The following is a 24,278-nucleotide window of genomic DNA, read 5'->3' as shown; positions in this document are numbered from 1 at the left end:
TTATTCTATATTTAACGGTTAATAATACGAAAAGAAGCACTGCTGTGAAAACTGCATACAAATTGGTTAAAAAATGAGCGAGTAATTCATATTTAAAATATTGTAATGTGCAGAAGTGGGCGCGATGTGGGGATATCGTTTCATCTCGTTCTTTCGCACACGTCTTAATTCCCGATGACTATATAATCACGCTATGACCAATAGGAGCGGAGCAGTAATGGCTTATCTCAGGAACTATCGTTTCGAACTGAATTTTTTGTGTTGGATAGCTCTTTGTTGTTGGAGTGCTATAGGCTATATATCATCACGCTATGACCAATAGGAGCGGAGCAGTAATGAAACATATTGCAAAACCATGCCTTTCACCATATCTGGCGCAAATTTCTGACTCCAGGCTTATACTGAATAGGAAAATTCAATACCACATTACCCGACCTGGGTATCGAATCCAAGCCATCAACACTGCACACGTACTGACATACAGCTACGCTATCGAGACAGTCAAGAATTTCCGCCATTCACAATTTATATTTTAGAAATTTAAGTATAATATTGTTTATTTAGTAAGGCTAAAATGATCTCACCAGTATAAAACTATTTCAAATATCATAAATTGCACCCTCTAATCCGCAAATCAAGTACTTCTCACGTTTAATTGTATAATTATTTTATGAGCCCACGCTCCCCTCGTGTTAGGGCGGCTGGTGGTGTGCCGATAGCCGAGAGCTCGATGTTTCGGCTCAATGGATGGGAGATTGGGGAAGAGCGCGGAAGCGATATAACGTACAGTATGTGATTTTATACGACTCAGAGTCACGTTTTAAAGGAAGGATGAAAAAAAAATAGTTATTTAATGAGCAAAATTAAAACAGAGGATAAATTATTGACTTCTCCTTTAAAATATCTTTGACGTTGTAGAAAACACTTAAGAAAGTCAACCGCCATAGCTTTCATGAAAACTCAGAATTTGTAGACACATCACGACATTAGCTAGGGGTAAGCAGAGTTGCACCAAGAGCAACCACTTTTCGCCATGCGTGTTCCTTCCCATTATATGATAGGGGGCGAGCCTACCGCCATATCGGGCACAAATTCCAGACTCCAAGCTGCAACTGCACAGTAAAAATGATTTTTAAACACAGGATACGAACCCGGGGTCTCAAAGCGATGGTCGAACTGCGCGATACAAAAACGCTAATAAGGTAGGTATATAAATATCCTATAACTTTTTATAAGCGTGTACTTCTCATACATATAAAATTATTGAGATATAATACGACAAAGAGGTCTAAGATAATTATAATATAGCGGATATTGGAATGATGCTTATACAAAAAAAATTGCGCTTATGTGATGGTAACTCAATCTACTGTGAAATAGCAAAACATCATATTAAAATACTTCATATTTTTCCTTGTCAAGATTTGCACGTCTCTAGTGCGAATATTAGCATATTATCCGTAAATATATTCTTTTTGTATTCATATTTAAGGACGTAACATTTTGTCATACGAACATTTCAAATAAGACAGCGACTTATTAAGTACCAATTGGTAATTAATTATATAGTTTAATATTTTTGTATTACGATACTGTTTTCTAAAACTAATATAAATTCGCTTACCAAACAATCACAACTTCGCATGTGCAAACCCATGATTTTGAGATTAAGTCAAATTCAATCTGAATCAGGGTGTGATACAATAACTTTCTCCCGCGGGAAGGGAACGGCACGCGACCGACCCGCGTCCATGGCTTATCGACACCAACCAGTTATTTGTCTATTGCACTTTTATTTGAGTCGGCGCTAAGATTTAGTAAGTGATACCCTAATGGTAACACAATTTGTTATAATTTTAATATTTATTAGTTTTATCGACACACGCCATATTGCTTTTAGCCGCCAGCTCACATAATTCAAAAATGGAACACAGATTTTATATTGTTTTTGTTTTTGTTTCACAATAATAAGCAAAGGAAGCAACGAATATACATCCTCATTATTGTACAGTAGACTACTATAATACATATTATATTCATTTAAATTAAACAATGATGACTGTGATTATGTCAATTTTACGGAGCTAATGCCAATATTCTTTTCAGCATAGATTTCGTGCTATTTGAGGTAGATAAAATTTTAAAATATTGTATATTTTTTTCTTTGCATGTAATAATATTAGCCTTGTATTTTATACTGTCCCACTGTTGGGGACGGGCCTCCTCTACTACTGAGGAAGATTAGTTCTTAGTCCAACATGCTGGCCCAGTGTGGGTTGGCAGACATCCCATACTTTCAAAATTTATTTATGGAGAATTCTAAGGTATGTAGTTTTCATCACGATGTTTTCCTTCACGGTTAAAGCGAACGATAATTCATAAACAATAAACAATCGATACGATTTTCTTTAAACATATTAAGTATATTCTATTTAGTTAAATTTGCTGGACTATGGCTCTTGTAAGGAAACTAAACTGAGGTTGATGCACTTAAAACGTGAAGTAAAATTAAAACAGTCATTTAAAGACTTAAAATTCTAAATAGTTCGAATTTTGCAGATGCCGGGGATAGAACCGGGGCCTTTCACATGCAAAGCGAACGCTCTACCACTGAGCTACATCCCTATGTATACCCTAGACATAAATTCTAATGGTAGAAGTGTACTGGATATCATTTTTACTGAACTGATTAGTAGCCAACAAAAACATAGTGTAACGGCCGTCAGCAACCAGCTAGAGGCTCATAATCCTAATAACCAAGAATCTATGATTCAAGATCCTTAAACAGTGGCACCATAATACGTCTTTAGTATCCCAAACTAAATCTTAGAGAGTTTGAAAGTTAATTGACTTTAATATTATTAAAACTTAAGCGAGACTCATTTAATTAGTCGAAAGCAACACGTTTTACTTACGTGCTATGTCGTCGGAATCGCCGACCAATATCAACCTATTAAGTAGGTCATCCTCAGGGGCGAGTGCTATGAGGAGGAACTGGTCGGCGATTTCAACTACATAGTACGTGAGAAAACCATGTTACTTTCGACTTAATTGACTTTATTCCACAACTCGACGTCAACCTCGAAATTGATGCAAGGGAAGGAAATATGAATTGATTGTTAATAAAATGAGGATTATAGTAATCATAATTTATGTCATTAGTAAAATTAGAATTCAGTCTTAGCACTCTTCAGGTTCCTGAATTCCTGGATAGCTGTCAACACGTCTTCAGCGAAGAGTTTCGGCAGCTCGAAGGCGAGGAAGTGTCCACCGTCGTCTACCGCACGCTCTCCCACCAGGTTCGGGAACTTCATCTTGAGCATGAGAGGCGGCAAGTACGCTATCTCGTTCTTCGCTTGGATTACCCATGTTGGCACTGGAGTTGGGATCCTGGAATTCAGCAGGAGTTATATTAGCCTAGTTCAATCAGGTATAGGAAATTTCATATAGCGACAGCCAGTTAAAGGAACGGAATATGGAGGCGAAAGTCTAATGTTCAAAATGCAAATAAATTATTTATGCTTTGTTAATTATCTTTATGTGTTTGTGACGTCTGTCACACATGGCCAGTGTGGTCTTATAAGGTCCAAATTCTATCAGTTGCAGAAAATCTCATGACTAGTAGTGGAACAGAGAATAATCCAAGAATAGGCATGATGATAGTAAATAAAAATCCCTTAAGTTTTGTATCTGTTTAATGAAACCTAAATAGGGGATTACAAAACTCGTATTTATTTTTTTATTATGAACGAGATTAATAATTATTTTGATAAAATAAAATTACAAAATAATGCAATCCGCCATGACATTCTGAATGCCAATCGGAGCAAATGACGTCACGTTCGAGTAAACATATGATTACTCATTACCTATAGATATATACCACGATTTGTTTCGTTTGCAGCACTGGTTAACTCTTATTATAATTAAGTACGATTAAAGTTTGTTTACAACGACAAGTTTGTTTTGTGTGTGTTGTAAAATTAAAAGTAAATTAACGTGAATCACGATAAAAAGATTTACAAAAGCAAACATCGCAAATTTGCCTAGAATCGACTTATTGATGCTTGGAAAGTTTTTAACTTCAAACAAAGATTTTAGTAAATGCTTACGTTAAAGTGATCTTCACAAAACTAAAGCTGAATGCTGGGCAATATTCCTTTTAAATCACCTTGTGATCGTGTTGTTTTATTGTATGGAACGAAAATAAATAACTTGTTAGGTGTTTTTATTGATGTGTTAATACATTGAGGGACCGCACATTACCTGTACGTTTTGGAATTAATTTTTCTTCTCACTAAATAACTAAATTGTGTTAAAAATGTATAGTGTTTACACCTCGACTACTCGAACGTGACGTCAAAGGAAACGCCATGACACTTTAATGCGTTTTAGCGCGAATTTTAAACTTATAAAATAAAATGCTTTTTTTTGTTATACTAAAATCTTTATTTTTTGCAAAAATATGATATTCGTTGTAATCTTCTTCTATACTTATAATAAATCTGTAGAGAGGTCAATTCTGTACATGAAATATATTTCCAAAATAACTATCAGGGGGTGATTAGGGATCGATACTGATGCCAAAATGCAATTTGTAAATTGTTTGTCTGTCTGTCTGTCTGTCTGTCTGTCTGTCTGTCTGTATAACCGTTATAGAAACAAAAACTACTCGACGGATTTTAACGAAACTTGGTACAATTATTTGTCATACTCCTGTGCTGGTTATAGTATACTTTTCATCACGCTACAATAAAGGAGCAGAGCAGTGAAGGGAAATGTTGGGAAAACGGGAGAAGTTACTCCATTTTTAAGCTTCCGTCGCGTGTGCAACCTTAATGGTTAAAGCTACACAGAAATCATGTATGACGGAAATGTTCTCCTTAAAATTATGTAAAAATATCCCACGACAGCATATGTCTATCTTTTATGGTTGACTCACAATAACACGTGTAACTCCCGATAGCTTAGCAGTTCGAAGCTTTCTCATTATATTTGTCTACTCTTACGTTTATAACACTCTCAGTCATCCCTAATTAAAACAGTTACCATTATTAAATATTCCATAAAAAAGAATCACAGAAATCGGTATAGAAACACCAAAGTTATACATGAAATACGCTAATAATAAGCCATCATGCGTGAATACTAAATCATGCTATAAGGATTATTTTTGTATATATATATATAAGGTCGCGAACGCACAGGCAGGCGGCTTGCTTGGCACCTAGAGGCTAGCGAATCACTTAGCGAGTAGCTTCGTAAAACAAACATTCTCGAACGTTCGCGACCGGCTCCATTTTTGAAGCCCGAAATCCACGCGGGCGAAGCTGCGAGCGGAAGCTAGTTAATAAATATTTCCGAATATTATAAAATAGGTTTTAAAAATCTGTCATCATGCCTATTGTTAATGATTACTCAAAATTACCGAGGACTGGAGGAGGCGTAGTAGTACTGCATGCGTGATACGATAGCGTTCTGAGGTCCTGGGTTCGAATCCCAGGTCGAGCAAAGTGATATTTGAGATTTTCTGCTCAGTATCAGCCCGGTGTCTGAATTTTGTGCCCGATATGGCGATAGACTCGTCTCCTATCAGAACATGAGACGGAACACACTTGGCGAAAGTGGGTGCCCTGATTGCGCCTTTGCATACTCCTTCGGGGATAAATGCGTGATGTTGTGTATGTGTGCACGCAATTGGTATGATTCACTAGCATAACATGGTCTCACACTACTATCTGGTGTTGGAAATAAACAAACCTGCTAAACCTGCTCACATAGCTTCTGCATACACGAGGCCATCTATACTCCAAAGTAATCTTAAAACTAAAGACCTTGAAAGAAATAAGAGTTCCTCAATAAATATGCAACTCACTCATCTAACTGCAAAGCAAAGTGCTTAGAGTTCAAGGTTTCAGAGTACAGCCTCATGGAGGTTGTAATCGATTTAGTAGTCCAGTAGAACATCAGATTATCCAGGAGCTGGTCTTTAGTCCATCTAAAACCGAGGTTGCCGTCCTCTTTGGAGCGGAAGTCTTTGTTGGTCCAAGTGGAGAACTTCTCCAGGATGTAGGCGAGTAGACCAGTTGGCGAGTCTGTTAAAGCGATACCTGGAAAGTAAAATCACTGTTATAAATTGTTATTTGATCACCAGATGTCGATACCAATATGGTGAGTAAAATTTTCGAAGACTTAAAATATTACTCGTCGGTCTAGTATTCGAAATTTCGTCTTAGCGGGTTATGTAATGTCAGGAACAATATTACCTCGGAGATTTAATTAATAAGCACACTGTGGCTTTGGACTGCGCTTGACATTCTGATAGTCTATTGGACAAGTTATCATGACATGCCACTACTACAGATTGGCCTTTCATAAAGATTTCCAGATGGTTCTATCAAAAGCTTTTTGCATCCAGCGGATATCCGTGACATTCATAAAGTCAGTCTACCCTCGCATACCGAAAAGATGTCACTTAATAAACCATTAAAATCTTTAAACTTACCGACTGTGTCAGGTTTGGTGGATTGAATATGCATGTACCCTGTCTCCTCAAGAAGGTAAGCATACATAGACCCCAGGGGATACATTCTGTCTGCGTATTTAGATTCGACGATCAGTGAAGGAAATACGGAGCCCAGGAGTTCCAAGAATGTTACTGTAGAGCTCATAATGAAGGCAACGTTGGCGTGGAAGCCCAGGACTTCCTGCAATGAGACGTAAAGATTATACAGTGAAATTATTGGCTTTCTTAAGGTGATAGATATTCCATATTCTTGGTATTTCGTATCCTTATTATTGGGACCTAAAGTCGGTGATGCCATAATCAACGGTCCCTCTTGATCTACTGCGTTGTTATGGTAATCCCCGCAAAAATACTCCTGTCGAATTTGTTGTTATTTAGAAATTTTCGATATTCTTAATAAGCTAAGTTACAATCTCACTGGTTTCAACAGCTACAACTGATGCAAATAATATTATTTTGATTAGACATTTAAATTAAGCTTCAATAATTTTGATTTCTATCACGTCCCTTAAGTTGTTTGATCTCTCTTCTTGAAGTATTAAATTAGTAGAAAGAATGAAGTCCACACCAAGAATACCTCAATGAAGATAAAATATTTGAAATTATTTGTACTCTAAACAGGCACTTACTCTTTAAAAAACAAATTCAAATAACTTAAAAAAAATACGAATAGTTCATTAAGGTTAATTGGAAGTACAAATGACTGTTAAAGTATGTAAACTCCACTTTTAGTTTCAGCTTCATGCCATGAAATAGTTTTGAAGGATTTATCTAGAGTTACCTGAGGGAAGATAGTGGCCATGATGCTTCCAATGGCGGAACCCCAGTCGCCCCCTTGCACGTAATACCGCTTGAATCCAAGACGCTGCATAAGGTTTCTGCAGACTACGGCAATCTGAGCAGCCCCAAGACCTGGGCGTACAGCTGCCTGTAAAATATATTAATTGAGATGAACTTTTTCATATTGGTTAAAATAGTAGACAATAATGCATGGTTCTTCCTTTCATCAACATTCGGCCAAGACCTTTCTTCTCCAACTACCTATTTGAAAATTTAAGGTTCTGGGCATATTGATGTACTGACGCGGTGTTTACCATCAGAATAATGTTCTACTCGTCTAATACTCGCACAAAAGCGACAAAAATCTTTTAAGATGGTATAATAAAAAAAAATATAATCCCACATCAGAGAATCCGTATCCAGGTAGACTGGGCACGATGAGTTCCAAGGCGAAGTTCCTGTCCTTGCTGACGGCGGTGAGGATTGGTATCGCCTCGTAGAACTCGCGCACGGAGCCGGGCCAGCCGTGGAGCAGCAGCAGGGGCACCGTCTCCACTCCCGCTGGCACCTGGAGTGAATATCACACCATATATGTATATCACTAATTTTACGTTACATACTGGTGGTAGGTCTCTCATATGTGAGAGTCCGCCTGGGTAGGTACCACCGCAATATCTATTTCTGCCGCCAGGTAGCAGTGTGTAGTCAATGTTGTGTTCCGGTTTGAAGGACATTGTAGCCAGTGTAACTATTGGACATAATGAGACTTGACATCTCACGTCTCAGGATGGCGAGTTCAGTGGATTGCCAAACAATACTGTGTAGTTCAAGATGTTGGATGCTATTTTTACTGCTTATGGGCGACCATATCGCTTCCCACCAGGTGAACGGCGAGCTCGTCTCGTCATTCAAAGCAATAAAAAAAAAACTTAGCTATAAAATATATCGGCACAATTGTTAATTTATGGCACTTTTTGTAATTCGACACCATTTTAATAATGTCTTATTTATCTAAGAGAAATAAGCAATTGGTACTGCAAAAAAGCCAAAAGTAATATTAATCATAATTATCCATCACCTACCTCAGGTTTAATCCTCATGAAGTGAATGTCGAGCCCTTGGATGTTAGTTTTGAAGTGCGGGTACTTGTTGAGGAACTTTTCCCTCTCCGCAAACGGGTACTCCTCTGCCCAGTACTTAGTCCAAGCTTCTATTTGGTTTGAGTTGAACCCGTATTCGAAGCCGACACCTTCCAAAGGAGGCGTCAGTGGACGACGCCTTTTATTGAGACGGTCTTTTAGTTCTTTCACCATCTAGATATAAAAAGATTTCTTAGAGATATACATGCAAGTAATAGTGACATTTATTCTTTACTTTTTGCCCGCGGCTCCGCCCGCGTTATAAAGTTTTTAGACTAAAGTTTTCCGTTATAAAAGTAGTAGTTTCCCGGGAGCCTATGTTCTTCCCGGGTCTCAAACTGTCTCCATACTAAATTTCATCTTAATACGTTGGGTAGTTTTTGAGTTTAACACGTTCAGGCAGACAGATGCAGCGGGGAACTTTGTTTTATAATAAATTTTTAGAACTTTTAAGTGAAACAATCCCGTCATACATCACTGTTGCATAACTTTAACCGTTTACGCAGCGCAGGCAACGGAAGCGCTCAAAAACTCATAATTTTCCCCGTTTAAGCAACATGTTTCATTACTGCTCCGCTCCTATTGGTCATAGCGTGATGATATATAACTTTGAGCACTCCACAACAAAGGACTATTCAACACAAAAATATTTTTCAGTTCGAATCGGTAGTTCCTGAGATTAGCCATTACTGCCCGCTCCTACTGAATATAGCGTGATGATATATAGCCTATAGCACTCCACGAACAAAGGGCTATCCAACGCAAAAAGAATTTTTCAGTTTGGACCGGTAGTTCCTGAGATTAGCCATTACTGCTCCGCTCCTATTGGGTATAGCGTGATGATATATAACCTATAGCACTCCACGAACAAAGAGCTATCCAACGCAAAAGAATTTTTCAGTTTGGACCGGTAGTTCCTGAGATTAGCCATTACTGCCCCGCTCCTATTGGGTATAGCGTGATGATATATAGCCTATAGCACTCCACGAACAAAGGGCTATCCAACGCAAAAATAATTTTTCTGTTTGGACCGGTAGTTCCTGAGATTAGCCATTACTGCCCCGCTCCTATTGGGTATAGCGTGATGATATATAGCCTATAGCACTCCACGAACAAAGGGCTATTCAACGCAAAAGAATTTTTCAGTTTGGACCGGTAGTTCCTGAGATTAGCCATTACTGCCCCGCTCCTATTGGGTATAGCGTGATGATATATAGCCTATAGCACTCCACGAACAAAGGGCTATCCAACGCAACAAGAATTTTTCAGTTTGGACCGGTAGTTCCTGAGATTAGCCATTACTGCCCCGCTCCTATTGGGTATAGCGTGATGATATATAACCTATAGCACTCCACGAACAAAGGGCTATCCAACGCAAAAAAGAATTTTTCAGTTTGGACCGGTAGTTCCTGAGATTAGCCATTACTGCCCCGCTCCTATTGGGTATAGCGTGATGATATATAGCCTATAGCACTCCACGAACAAAGGGCTATCCAACGTAAAAAGAATTTTTCGGTTTGGACCGGTAGTTCCTGAGATTAGCGCGTTCAAACAAACAAACAAACAAACTCTTCAGCTTTATATAATAGTATAGATTCCAAACTAGCCTAGAACAATCGTGCAACACTCAGACCAGAGGCTCTAATATAAGCTATCAAAATCAAACCGTATTACAATCTGTTATGGTTTACAATATAGTTGCCGCTGTTGCCGTATGGCAGTAATGTTCATTTGATGTATCACCAAGGAACTGGATAAGAAGACTAGCTTATACTCATTTACTATCACGTATTTTCTAGAAACCAATTGGTTCTGGCAAACATTTATTAAGTTGAAGTTATAAAAATTTCCAGTTGTCTCGTCAAGTGTTGATGAATCCATCTATTGGAATGTAGACAAAAAACGTGTGAAACCAAACTTCATGCAAGTCTGTCAAATTTACTTCTTCTTTGTAACTGTCTCTTTCATCATAACTAGCAAGTATTGCTCATCGTATTTTATTTATTACATCACCATCATTATTTTTATTTATCAGATATGTAAAATAATGATTAATAGCTAATTAATCTATAAGATAATAAATATTGACTGTTCCAGTTACTACACGAGGTATAGTATTGGTAAGCAAAAAAAATACTTTATCACGTAGGCGAACAAAGTTGCACGTTATGATACGTCAAAACAATGTATACGAATAATTATTATTATTTATAAATAATAATTTTAACTACTTATATAACTATGGACATTTTTAATTAGCCTGTTACATACATTTGTATGATTCAAACAGCGTCAACTATTGGAAGTTGTTTTGAGACATTTTGTAATACCAACACGAGAACGGCAAATCCACACGACAAACAGACATTATTATTAGACTTTCCGTGGATGATAAAGCGTTGGTAGCGCGTTCGTGTCGTTTTTTGTGTTTCTTGGTTAGGTCTTGAAGCCGGGCATTATCATGTGTGGTTATATCATCAAAGATAGATTTTCGCCAGACGGCGCGATCTTCACCTTCCTACTAGTTGCTCCAAGGTTTTATCTTATGTTACTTCTTACTCTTGCTGACATTATTAATGTTAAAGGATTAAATTAATTGAAATTGAAATTGTGGTGTTAATAATATATTACTTTATTGAAAGTATTTGTATGTGTGCCGTTGCTGTAGCTAAACGTGATATGTCTACTCTCATAATGAAACATTTGCACGCCTATAATATACTATGTATGCTCATTACTCATAATTCTTTACAAATAAAATATCTTTATTGTAAAAATATTTATTATAAGTAAATGCAGAAACAGTGGAATGGATTTAGATTGGATTTAGAATGAATCTGACATGACCGGAGGGAGGTCAAGCGTAGGACCAACGACTTTACGTGCTTTTCGAGGCACGGAGGAGTCATACTGCTACCTTCTTGAATCGGAGCTACGACTGAGTGTGTGTTAAAGATAGAAAACCCAGTCACGATTATTTTGGCCTGACCCGGGTTTTGAACCCGGGACCAAAGGGCGGTAGTTGTATTCGTACTGTGTACAATTATAACTACGCCGCTGAGGCAGTCAAAATTATGTAAGTACAGTTACTGTATCGATGCTTAATATCTAAGCAATTAATATACCGTTAATGAAACTTTAGTACACAATGTAGCAGTGCCAAAAATGCTAAAAATATACATAATTATAAATTATGATAATAAAATTACTGCCACTCACAGCATCACTGAAGCTGATTCTGAAAGGTCTCACGCTGGTGTCCTGTTTGCTTTTCAGGCTCTGGGGGCCCCACCACTCGTTCAGATCGAAGTCAGGGACGGGGGGTGGACTCTTGAAGAATAGAAAGTACAGCGGTATGCCGATTACCAGCACTGGGATGAGGAGATCCTTCTCCTGACTATAACAAACACAACAAAAAAAAATTGTGATATCGGTCCAGCCGTTCACACGTGATGGCGTGACCAAGGGAAATAGGGATTCATATATATATATATATATATATATATATATATATATATATATATATATATATATATAGATTATTGCTTTGAATGACGAGACGAGCTTGCCGTTCACTTCATGATAAGCGATACGATCACCCATGAACAGTAAAAACACTATCCAATACCCTGAATAAAACAAATGGTATTCCACTGCGCTCGCCATCCTAAGATACGACATGCAAGTCTTATTATGTCCAGTTACACTGGCTACAATGTTCTTCAAACCAGAACATAACGGTGACCACACCTGCTGCTTAGCGGCAGAAATAGACAGTGCAACATCTACCTGCCAAAAGACTGTCGCATTTTAGATAACAAGTGTCACATAGACATAGCTTTGTTTATAAATAAGTAACGAAAGGCCTTGACTGTGATTTTGAGCCAAGGTTAAAGAACCATGATGACTGGCATAAATTGATGTTTTTTCCACATCTGACATTTTGTATTAAACCGTATTGCCGTGACCTTAAGACCCAAAATTCTGTACAGAGGAACACTAGAAACGACTATTGTTATAATGTTACGTCCGCCTGTGATCCACTCGCGTGTGCAAATAAATTGATGTATTCACAAGTCGAAGATAAAATTATACGTTCTACCTTAAGCAAAATTAGATCTTACTCGAATTCGAATAGATGCCTTATTCTCTTTACCTGGGGTTTTTCTGGCTCAATATCAACAAGGTCTTATCAATACGGATTAATAAAAAGACAAGGAAGACCGTAGGTTGTGAACTCAACATCTCCTTGAATAAACTAAGGAGGGTTTTAAAGTAAATAGTGGTAATATATTCTTTTGTAATCCTTAATCACTTTGCTTTGTAATTGATAGAGCGCAAACTGCTGCTTAACGACAGATTGCAACTTATACAAATGCAGCAATGCTTATCATATTTTTGATAGCCAAAGGTGTGGATTCCTTGATAAATAATCTATTACAAACACCTAAATCATATCCCAGTGCATCCGCACTATCGACCTTAGAAGTGCCGAGGCACTTTAGATCTCCAAAACTTCTGGATAATGTTACAGGATCATATTTCGCGAAAACTTTAAAGAATGCTGCAACATAATGTTTTCTACAAATCTAAGCACCTGAAGGTCACCGAGAATACTAAAAGGAACTAGGAACTAAGGTACTCTAAGGGCGTTATTAAATTAATCAACTTGAGGAAGAAGCCAATCCGAGATTAACAGAAACACCTCAAATATTTCAAATGGAATGACAATCAATCCAAAACCCCGAAAACAAAATTCATACAGCGGTAATGTCCAACCAGCTCCAAACACCAACCGTTCAAGAGGTAGCGACCGGCCAGGTGTAACAACTACCTGGAGATATTCGCCTTGATTGGAGGAACACAGTCATTCGTTGACTATTGAAAGGCCAAGTTATTCAATGGCATATCTATAGAGTTCTACCATCAATTAATTACAAAAATTCTTACCGTGTTTTCTGCTTCGAATGTCCGGCTTCCAAAATCACCAAACCTTACTAATTGATAAGTTTTAATCAGTTATCGATATGTTATCACTACGTGCTGCGCGCTCAGTGGTCGCCCGCACACTGCAACCACGAAATCATACTCGGGATTATTTCAAATTACAAGATAACACAGTGGCACCAGATATCAACAGGCACCGGTGAGCAACGATCTTTTTCAATCAAAAACAGGAGCAGGAAACCGTTTGTAAATTATCAGCCATAGTCCTTCCTCTTATCCAGGGAACATTAAGTATAATCCGTAGTGTTTTTTAAAAATGGCCGATCAAAACTGGCCGTAGTGTGTGTTTTCACAAAAAAAAACATATTAGGAAAAAGCCGGGTATTATTTTAGTATCATAAAATGTATTTAAAACATATAATATGATCTTACGTAATCTAATAGTAATACGTAAAATCATATCAATCAACCTATTTTTGGCACCAAAGTCGGTAACTGGTACCGACAAACTGCTTCATTCCCGTAATCGACAATTTATTGATATTTATCTCCATATCGAGCATATTATGTTCCACATTCCGGGCTAATACAAACAACCTAAAATCACTGCTTGAAATCAAGACCTCAGCACTGCAGTTGTACTGTAATATAACTTCGGTACTGAGGCAGAAAAAATACAGTATCAAAAAAGACATGAACGCATCGGTTTTAGGGCCAAGGCTGTGGAAATTAAAATTATACACACGCAACATGATTCAGCACGGGCCTCCTCTACTACTGAGAGGGATTAGACCTTAGTCCACCACGCTGGCCTAGTGCGGATTGGTGGACTTCACACACCTTCGAAATGCCTATAGAGAACTTCTCAGATGTGCAGGTTACCTCACGATGTTTTCCTTCACCGTTAAAGCGAACGATAAATTTACAAAGAATACACACATGATTTTAGAAAAGTCAGATGTGTGTGCCCTTGGTATTTGAACCTGCAGACATTCGTTTCGGCAGTCCGTTCCACAACCAACTAGGCTATTGCCGCTGATATAATTACTATGATATTTGTTCAAGTTTAATTATTTTGTGCCTGTCCCTATGACAGGATGTCACAGAGTCCTTAGATATTTATACAAAAATAATACGTTTACAGAAAATATCTTCTTAATATTCGCATTAAAAACGTGCAGATCATGATATGGACAAAATATGAAGTTTTCTACATTGATGTTTTGCTAGTTCACGGTAGCTTGTGTAACCATCGTATAAGCGCAAAATGTTTGTATGACAATCTTCTCAATGTCCGCTTTGTTTAATCTTAGAACTCATTGGTTTATAAACTTTATGTAAATAAATCATTCAACTAAGCAATACATGGTTTCTTGATACTTGACTTCCCAATTCGCAATCTAATGTTATCATGTCACCATTAAGCCAAAAAGAGCCGTCGCTAGTAATAAAACAACAGATACTAAAAATGAAAAACTCTTTATTAAAATCACAGTTCAGTCTTAACATTACTCTTGTGCCATTCCCTGAAAGCCTTCACGGCTCTAAAGACATCCTCGACGAAGACTTGGGGCAGCTCGAAGGCGAGGAAGTGGCCTCCGTCCTCCAGGACTGTGGTGTTGAGGAGGTTGGTGAACTTCATCCTGAGCAGTGCTGGTGGCTGGTACATCAACTCCGACTTGGCTTGCAGACCCCAGGTTGGGACAGCAGTTTTGTACCTGATTGGAATTGAGATTTTTTAGCTCTGGATTGGCTTAGGTTTGATTTCTTGATCTATTAACGTTTCTTGTATGACGATAATATTTTGTAATCGTTTGGATAGCGACCACTGTACACAAGCTGTAAAACCCTTTATAGCGGCCGTCTAAGTGTATGATGTTCTGGATTAGCTTGTGTAACCGACTTTAATAGGCCGGCATAATTGTGGCAAGGCAATCTATATTTTATTTGAACATCACTCCATTTACTGCCCAGTATAGTGGAGTCAATTTTACAGGCAAAAAACCAAAAACTTACGAATCAAGTTTGAGACTCCTGAAGGAACTGGCGACGTTCTCTGCATAGAACCGCATTGAAGTAGTGATTGAGTTGGTACTCCAGTAGACCATCAGGTTATCAACCAGCTGTTCCCTCGAGAACCTGAAGCCCAGCCCACCGTCCACCTTCAGCTTGTGCTCCAGACGTGTCCAGGTAGAGAATTTCTCCAGGATGTAGGCGAGGAGACCCGATGGGGAGTCCGTAAGAGAGACGCCTGGCAAGAATTTTTCTTGTTATTACATATTCTTCTAAGTCACATTATATTTGCAAAGAAGACTTATATATTATAAAAATGCCAATACTGCGTTTAGTAACAGTAAATAGGCTATGCATTGAGAAGTCGTTCGAGATTCAGGTTGGATATTTTGCATTGCTTTTGTATAGAGATGCAACAGACCTCGGTTTCCGTAACTGTGGAAGTACCTGATACTTTACATCCTTTCTACTTCTGCTTCCGCATCTTTTATAAAGGATAATTAAACGGAATATTTAGGCGGTGTGGCGGGTAGAGGTGCAAGCGTAGCACAGGAATAGCTATGGTTTATCAGGGTCGGTACTAATACTATGATTTTCTAATAACTTTTTTATTTCATAAAATTTACACTTTCACATATGTTTTTGTTTCCATTTCCGCTAAGATTTGCTTTTGAAATCTATTTCTGCTCTGTTATTTTTCTTCCGTTGCATGTCTAGTTTTGGTACCTGACTTGTCCAAGATTAGGTCCAAAGACATGCATATAATTTATGTTAAACTTGATATAATATTCTAAAACTAACGTAGCAGTGAGATAAGAAGAAGACTACACTCACCCACTGTGTCAGGCTTCGTGGACTGCAGGTGGAAGTAGCCTGACTCCTCGAGCAGGTTGGCGAAAATCGACGACAACGGGTACATCCGTTCAGCGAGGTGGCTGTCTACGATCAGGGATGGGAGCCACGCGCCAACGAACAAGCGGAACATGGCGCAGGGATGCTGCGAAAAAAAAAGTCAACCAGAAAGTCAGCATTATATTGTCGATAGTTGATCGATGTTTCCCCTCGATCGGAATGAGTTGAGTAGTGATGTTGGATTTTCTGTTCACTATTAGCTCGGATTCTGGAATTTGTGTCCGATATGGTGTTAGGCTCGTTATCACATCATGGGACGGCATAGTCATGGCGAAAAGTGTGCCCTGGTTGCGCATCTTCCTTTTCATTGGGGGATAAAATAGTGATGATGTTAGCACTTTTCAGAAATATAAAATTGTCATAACATGTATTTATACTGGCCAAAATTTTTGTATACCTGGGTTGAAAGCATGTTGCTATGAAGTCCCAGTATGTCGTCAGGGTAGAGAGTAGCCATGGTGCTGGCGATCCCCGCTCCCCAGTCTCCGCCCTGGATGTAGTACTTCTTGTGTCCGAGGCGGTGCATCAGTGTCCTGAAGATGTCTGCAGTATAGGCCATGTTCATACCTGGTTTGACAGCCGCCTGGAATGAAGAGTAATCAGCCTTTCAAAAGCCTAGTCGGGGATGGAATAGAGACGAGTTCTGAGATGAAAGTTCGCAGGTTTAAACTCAAAGTACACACCACTGACTTCTCGAAGTTACATGTGTTTTGTTTTTGTAAATTATCAATAAATTTACCGGTCACTGCTTTGGTGGCGTAGTTGTATTGCGTGTGCTATATGACTATCACGCTAAGGTCTTGGATTCGAATACCGAGGTGGTCGAGTGATGTTGAGTTTTCCTGCTTAATATTATTTCGCAGTCTGAAAATGTACATAGCAACGGCGAAGGATGAAATTTTCCAAAAAACCCGACACAACAGGTACTAATTATATTGCATAAATGCGGTCTGCAAATAGTTCTAATGATAATTTTACTCTTACTTAAATTAGGAAAGGAAAGCTGGCAGAAATCGGGTTATATGGACCCTTCATCACTGTTGCCTAGGCCCCCTATTATATTGGACCTAACAGTTGGATAAATAAGGGAATGTTATACTTCTGTCTATCGCTGAAAAGGGAAAAGCTATGAGACTCTGTATGTACAGTAAGGGTGAACTTCCATACCAAGAATTTTATATAAGACATTCGAAGGTAAGTAAAATTTACTAACTCAAGCTAGGTCTGAGGATTTTACTAAAGTCTACACTATCTCAGTAGAAGGAGCGCGTAACAGCAGTGAGAAAGTAATACAGGGCTGATGTTATTATTTTTATGATCATACTAGCCTTTGAACGCGGCTCCGCCCGCAAGATTGGTTTTTTCGGGTTAAAAGAACCGCATTTTCATTTTCGTGAGATAAAAAGTAGTCCATAGCACCCAGTAATAATTGAGCTTGCTATTAGTGAAAGAATATTCAAAATCGGTTCAGTAGTTCTAGAGATTAGCACTTACAAACAAATTCACAAACTTTTCCTTCTTATAATATTAGTATAGATAAAAACATAAGTATATTTTTAAATACAATCACTATGAACATTGAATAAAGTCAAGGTCGTCTGATTGCCGATAATATAAATAATCGCACAGCTATCTCAATGTAAACAGTTGTAACACTTACAAATATACATTTTATGTAATAAGGTACAAAATTATTTTCCTCTAGGTGTTGCTCGCGATGTCGTCAGCGCGAATGACTTTTCTAGAATGCCTAATTATGTATGCAGCGATATAGTCTATAGCATGTTAATATAGAACATGGTCTATTTCCAAATATTTAGTCAAATCCGTTCAGTTGTAACGTTAATTTCTAACAAACATCCAAATAATTTCGAAAACTCCCATTTAGAGAAGAAAGGATGACAAAATAGTAAGAGTGATACACGCAGTGCAGCGTAGTGCAATGCCAGGAAACTTTTAGTGGTTCAAACTTCTAAGATTGGGTGGTTTTGTTACTGTCTATAGGAGTTTGTACTTGATAAAAGTCGAGCTTCAGTCAATCTTGTTGATCTCTTCATAAAGTTTCTTATAAATCTATTCATTGGCGAAGTTATAAAACGGCATAGGCTCGTTGCAAGAGCACGATACTTACATCAGAGAATCCAAAACCAGGCAGACTAGGCACCACCACTTCAAACGCGAAGTCATAGCCGGCGGTTTGCTTGGTCAGCAGAGGTATCGCCTCATAAAACTCGCGAACAGAGCCGGGCCAGCCATGCATCAGCAGCAGCGGGAGGATCTGCACTCCCGAGGGAACCTGGAAAAAATTTGTAATTATTTTTTAACTGCATTCTTTTCGGTGTTATTTACAACAACGCCTGGTTTAAAGTAATTTCTAGAAGTAAAAACATACAAACCTCACACATCGCCTCTCTATCCTCGAAAGCGTAGGCAAAGTTGCGACCAGAGCATCCCCCATTCGCCTGTATGTTCCATCCCATGATGTCGTAGAGGGCGAGCCTATGGCTATATCGGTATAATTTTTAGATTCCGTGTCTATTTGAGTAGCAAAACCCTGTATCAGTTAAATACCCAGCTATACTTTTCCAAGATAAATTTATTCTATGTGCTAGATTTAACCCAAAGTTCGCAGTTTCTACGTTTCCTTCTAACATCTTTACGACTTTAAAATATTCGTGAGTATGTATTTAAAGTTACCTTGGGTTTCACCCTGATGAAATGTATGTCCAACCCTTGGATGTTGGTCTTGAACTGAGGGAATTGATTGAAGAACTTCTCCCTCTCAGCGAACGGGTACTCCTCCGCCCAATATTTGATCCAACTGTCCAACTGGGCCGAGTTAAATCCGTATTCGAAGCCCACGCCCTCCAAGGGCGGAGTGAAAGGCCTGTGGCTCTTCAACCGTTGCTTCAGGTCAGCTACCATCTGTTATTGGAATATTAGTATTAATTACAGAGCATTACGCCCTATTTCTTATTTTAGAGTAGGTAGAGATGTAATCACATGTACATTCCACCAAGTTTGCAGGTGACATATAATGACGACCAGTCTATTGATATTTACCGGGCATGATTCCAGACTTCGACTGATACTGAGCATAAAAAATCAAAATGACTTCATAAAGATATCAAACCGGAGATCTAAGCAGTCGGCATGACGCGTTATGATATGCAACTACGCTAATCCGGTGATGTACGTTCTAGATTATTCCAAACTCACTTGCTCATCGAACTTCACTTTGAACGCCCTGATGCTGGTGTCTTGCTTAGCCTTTAGACTGGGGGGTCCCCACCATTCCGCTTTAAGGAGAGGTGGGGTGGATGGACTTCATCGCAGAACAGACTCCACCAGAGAAAGCCCACTAGCCCTGCTAGAGCTGCCACGAAGATGATTGTCTTCGCCATGGTCTGAAAAGAGTTATTATATTAAAGTCTTTTTATAGTAAGTAGAAGTGGTACATAAAAAAAAGAATTAGAAAATCGATTCACCCAGTCAAAAGTTCTGAGGTAAGGTATACGTTGAGGACATCATATTTAACATCATTTTAATAGTTTTCTGATGTAACTCTTAAGTCACGGTTCCAATAACAATCAAATTTATATGAGCACACAGGAAGCACCAGTTTTCAAATAAAAAGAGAATTATTAAAATCGCTTTACCCACTCAAAGGTTCTCAGGCAAAAAACATAAAAAATACAGTCGAATTGAGAACCTCCTCCTTTTTTGATGTTGGTTAAAAAGCAAGTCTGTCACCTGATAATATGCGATCATCGCCGTCAGTCAGTCATTTAAATAGCATCCACAATACCAGAGAAGTCATCGAAGTGTTAGTATAATATTTTAAGCAGTTTTTGTAATGTAATGTATTACATAGGAAAGTGATATATTTTTTTCTTCACAGCTATTAGCATATGGCGCGTACTTTTTAGATGGGCTAAGGTTAAAATATTACTTAGAGTCATGTTGTTAAAGACACGATGTCGATATAATATTGGCTAAACGGCACGAATGGCTCGGAAGAGTAAAACTGTACAATGACAAAAGAAAATAAAAAAAACTACGTCATCAAAAGAACATCATCTCGGACACAAAGCATAATATATTTTAATTATAAACTTTGCACTCGCTTAATGTGTATATTTTTTATTAAGCATCGCCAACTTGAACAGCGTAGAAAAACTTCTAGCGGAAACTTTTTTTTAAACAGTCACGGCAAAGTGACCCCACTGCACTTGATGGTAAATAGAGCAGGATCCAATAGAATGTCGACTGACGAGAGATGATTACCCCTCGACAGTCGATACAATTGTGCCGGCCTGTTGGAACTGGATAGACACTGGCTGATCCCGGAACGCGACGCAATTACATAGGCCACTATGCCGGGTTTTAACACCTAAAGTACGGTGGTCGCTATCCAGGCGGATATAAAATATATTCTACCTATCTTAAATGTTATTTATTAATAACTAGTTGACTCGACAGACGTCCCGTCTTAACTATGAATTTGCAACAATAAACAAAAAAATAGTGAAATCCAGCCGTTCACGCATGATGGCGTGACCAAGGGAAATTGTGATTCATTTTTATATATTATATAGATAATAATTTTCTCATACATTCTTTTGACGTATCATAAGTGCAACTTTCGCCGACATGATAAATAAAGTATATTATTTTAAATAATTTTATAAAGTAATATTATTGTACAATCTACAAAACCCTTCAACTACGAATCTTAGTACAATATCTTGTTTGTAAAGTAACAAAACCTGTAGTATTGTTGAGACCTGTTTAGGAGCTGCCCACCCTTGACAGAGCAGGTCAAAGTCGCGAATATAATAGTCTACCGAGGGACATATATACAAGTTTCAAAAGGGACTATGAACCTTGTTTCGCCACTCGAATATAGAGTTGATGCAAAAATATTTTTTGTAGAATTTGGATTAGTTTTACGATATACTTGATGTTAAATATATCTAGAATATTCTAACATATCGGGTTAAAACACATAATATTGCCTGATCTAGGAGAGAAGCCAGGACCGTTATGTTGGTCAATCATTTGGAAACTCTATTACGCGGAACCAACATGAGTTTTTATTCCGGCCGCTCTTCAGTTGGGCTCAAAGTTCTACACTGATTATATTCAGAAAAATAATTTAATAATGCTATCAAATTGACGCACCAGACAATTACAAAATGGTGGCAATAACATTTGATTATATAATTAATATAAGAGTTGCTTTAAACAAACTAATCATCTAACACATCTACAGTTGCTTCCAAATTGCTTATCAATTTAGCTAAACTACGAAGCGTCTACGCGGCGTCTTACAAATACCCAATACACACAAAACAAACAAATAATACCGGCATTGCAAACAGTGCAAATAACTAAAGATTTCCACGTAGAGACAAGTTCCCCTCTAACAATTTTGCTTATCATTGCGAGACTATTGGACCTCTTTGATTTTCAACCTTGATACACAATATATACATGTATAGTTATAATGTAGACTTACCTACACACGCGCGTCCTCGTCGGTGTCTCCGACGCCACTGACCGTGCTTCGAGTAGTGTGTTTATCAACCAAGCGGGACGCGAAACCGTTCAGTACGGTACGACAGCGGGACGTAAACGACACGACATTTGCTCAATTGTTTTATGATTATATTGTATTTATGGGCATGGAAAAGTGATCTTACTGCACTTGATGGTGAGAAGAATGGTGTACAATAGGATGTCGACGAACGAGAGATGATTCCCCTCGGCAGTTGGCATTATACCAGCTTGTTGAAACCGGATATACACTATGGCGGGTTTTAACATCGCTATCCCATTAATACAATAATTTTAGTAGAATATGTGTCTCCAATATCTTAGGGTCCATATTTTGGTAAATATTATTAAACTTATAACCTCAATCAGGATATTTGGTCATACAAAATTTATCTCAAAGATTTCCTAGTGGTATACTTACTGGCATGGCGTGAAACAAGGGTAGAACTCTGTAAAGTAACATAATATCTGACAGTCAAGAGTCACGTGACGTGTGAACGGTCCTGCAGTAATTCATGCCGTTACATCGCAGAAATGATTGTCGCAATGACGCCGATCTCCGACACTTATAACGAAGTTATATTTTTTGTTTATAAAAAATACCTTTTTTAATCACTACATAGTATAAAACAAAGTCGCTTTCTCTGTCCCTATGTATGCTTAAATCTTTAAAACTACGCAACGGATTTTGATGCGTTTTTTTAATAGATAGAGTGATTCAAGAGGAAGGTTTATATGTATAATAACATCCATTAAATAGTGAAAAAATACTGTTATTTTGTTATGTTATACCCGTGCGAAGCCACAGCGGGCCGCTATGTTTTTATATACAACGTTCACAGTTTTTCTGTAGTGTATTTAGTATCAGCATTGCACCCGGGCGAAGCCGGGGCGGGTCGCTAGTTAAAGGATAAAATGTGAGGAACTGAAACAGTAATACAGGAAATAATTTTCTTGGTTATCTAATATCTTGTAGTTACAGCGGTTAAGGTAGCTGCCCCGTCATGAGAATTCAATGTGTATTTCTTTATCTATAGGATTGTTTAAATATGAATTAAAAATAAGCATTTAATAAAACACTTTCGATAATTAGGTGTACGACCATAAAAATATTCCAAAAGTTTGCGATATCCGTAGTTTAAATACTAGAAAGTAAAATAATCGAGTTCGACACAAAACTTAGCTCCAAAAGATTAATAAATCTTTTAAGCGTTACTGTATAACGAATAATATACTTAGTGTATAATATAATTACTGGTGGTAAGTCTCTCATATGCGAGTCCCTGAGTAGATACCACCGCAATGTCTATTTCTGCCGCCAAGCAGCAGCGTGTAGTCACTGTTGTGTTCCGCTTTGAACATAAAACTTAACATCTCATGTCTCAGGATGGCGAGCGCAGTAGAAAACCAAACAATACTATGTAATTCAAGATGTTGGTGTTTCTACTGTTTATGGGCGGTCGTATTGCTTACCATCAGGTGAACGGCAAGCTCGTCTCGTCATACGAAGATATAAAAAATATCAAACCAGGTACCTCCAAGTCCACAAGTTCTAATAAGTTGCTACTAGACCAAGAAACTAACAACCATAATTTAATAGAATAAAAATATATAATTCGTCAATTATGTAGGTAAACTCGATTTTCGCACCGTTCACAGATGTGAATATAAAATAGTATGTCATCAGCTTGCAACAGCTGTTCTGTTATCTGGAGAAAAAGCACAACTCACAAATATTTGAGCAAAAATTTGTTTGTGATTTAATTTACTACTTACTCTAGAAATAAACTGGAAATATTGTCTTCTCTTATGAAGGAATATAATTGCATATACAAGTAACCATCACATTAATATTTATCACATATCAAATCCAGGGGCCGCCACGTGGCGCGGATGCGGTCGCACTCAAAATAGGGATTAGAGTATGGGAAAAGATATTTTGTCCATTATTTATGTTTGGATGTCATTAACTTTTGAAAAGATATATCTTTTTATCCGCTTTGGTGCGGGAGAGTGTTGTTAAATATGAATTATAATATTACTAGCTGACACCGACGTTGTCTTATCTTGCCTATGAATATTGAATTCGAATTGGTATAATTAATTGAAACAATATTGTTCAAAAACATAGAACTTATTATTGTAGTGCTCTATGATACACGACATTCATTGCATTATTTTCTGGGCCCTTATTCTGTATGACAGCGTAAACGCGTAACGCGGCAGTGTCATGTTATCTTCGTGATATGTGCTTACGATGGTATTCTGTATGCCAAATCCTATAGTCCTAAACATGGCGCGTTGCGTTACGTGCTTGTTACGCACTGTCAAAGTAACGTGTGGCATAGAGAATAAGGGCCCTGGTGCGTATATCTGATAGTTATGTCAAACAACTGACAGTT

General features: G+C 38.0%; 1 protein-coding gene and 1 pseudogene across 1 annotated transcript; both read right to left on the bottom strand.

Moving 5' to 3' along the window:
- Nucleotides 1–3,134: 3,134 nt before the first annotated feature.
- On the bottom strand, nt 3,135–11,823 carry LOC119191607 (juvenile hormone epoxide hydrolase-like). The gene is made up of 7 exons (XM_037445493.1): nt 11,665–11,823; nt 8,389–8,619; nt 7,710–7,874; nt 7,308–7,454; nt 6,506–6,707; nt 5,876–6,110; nt 3,135–3,390 (listed from the first exon to the last, which is right to left on the bottom strand). Exons 2-7 carry the CDS (start codon nt 8,617–8,619, stop codon nt 3,168–3,170), a joined length of 1,203 nt encoding a protein of 400 aa, XP_037301390.1. The 5' UTR covers nt 11,665–11,823; the 3' UTR covers nt 3,135–3,167.
- Nucleotides 11,824–14,852: 3,029 nt separating this feature from the next.
- On the bottom strand, nt 14,853–19,721 carry LOC119188325 (annotated as a pseudogene).
- Between the last annotated feature and the right edge of the window lie 4,557 nt (nt 19,722–24,278).

The sequence above is a fragment of the Manduca sexta genome, unplaced genomic scaffold (assembly GCF_014839805.1).
Source record: "Manduca sexta isolate Smith_Timp_Sample1 unplaced genomic scaffold, JHU_Msex_v1.0 HiC_scaffold_1693, whole genome shotgun sequence".
In the NCBI taxonomy this organism is placed as follows: domain Eukaryota; kingdom Metazoa; phylum Arthropoda; class Insecta; order Lepidoptera; family Sphingidae; genus Manduca; species Manduca sexta.
This window is presented reverse-complemented; position numbering and strand designations above follow the sequence as displayed.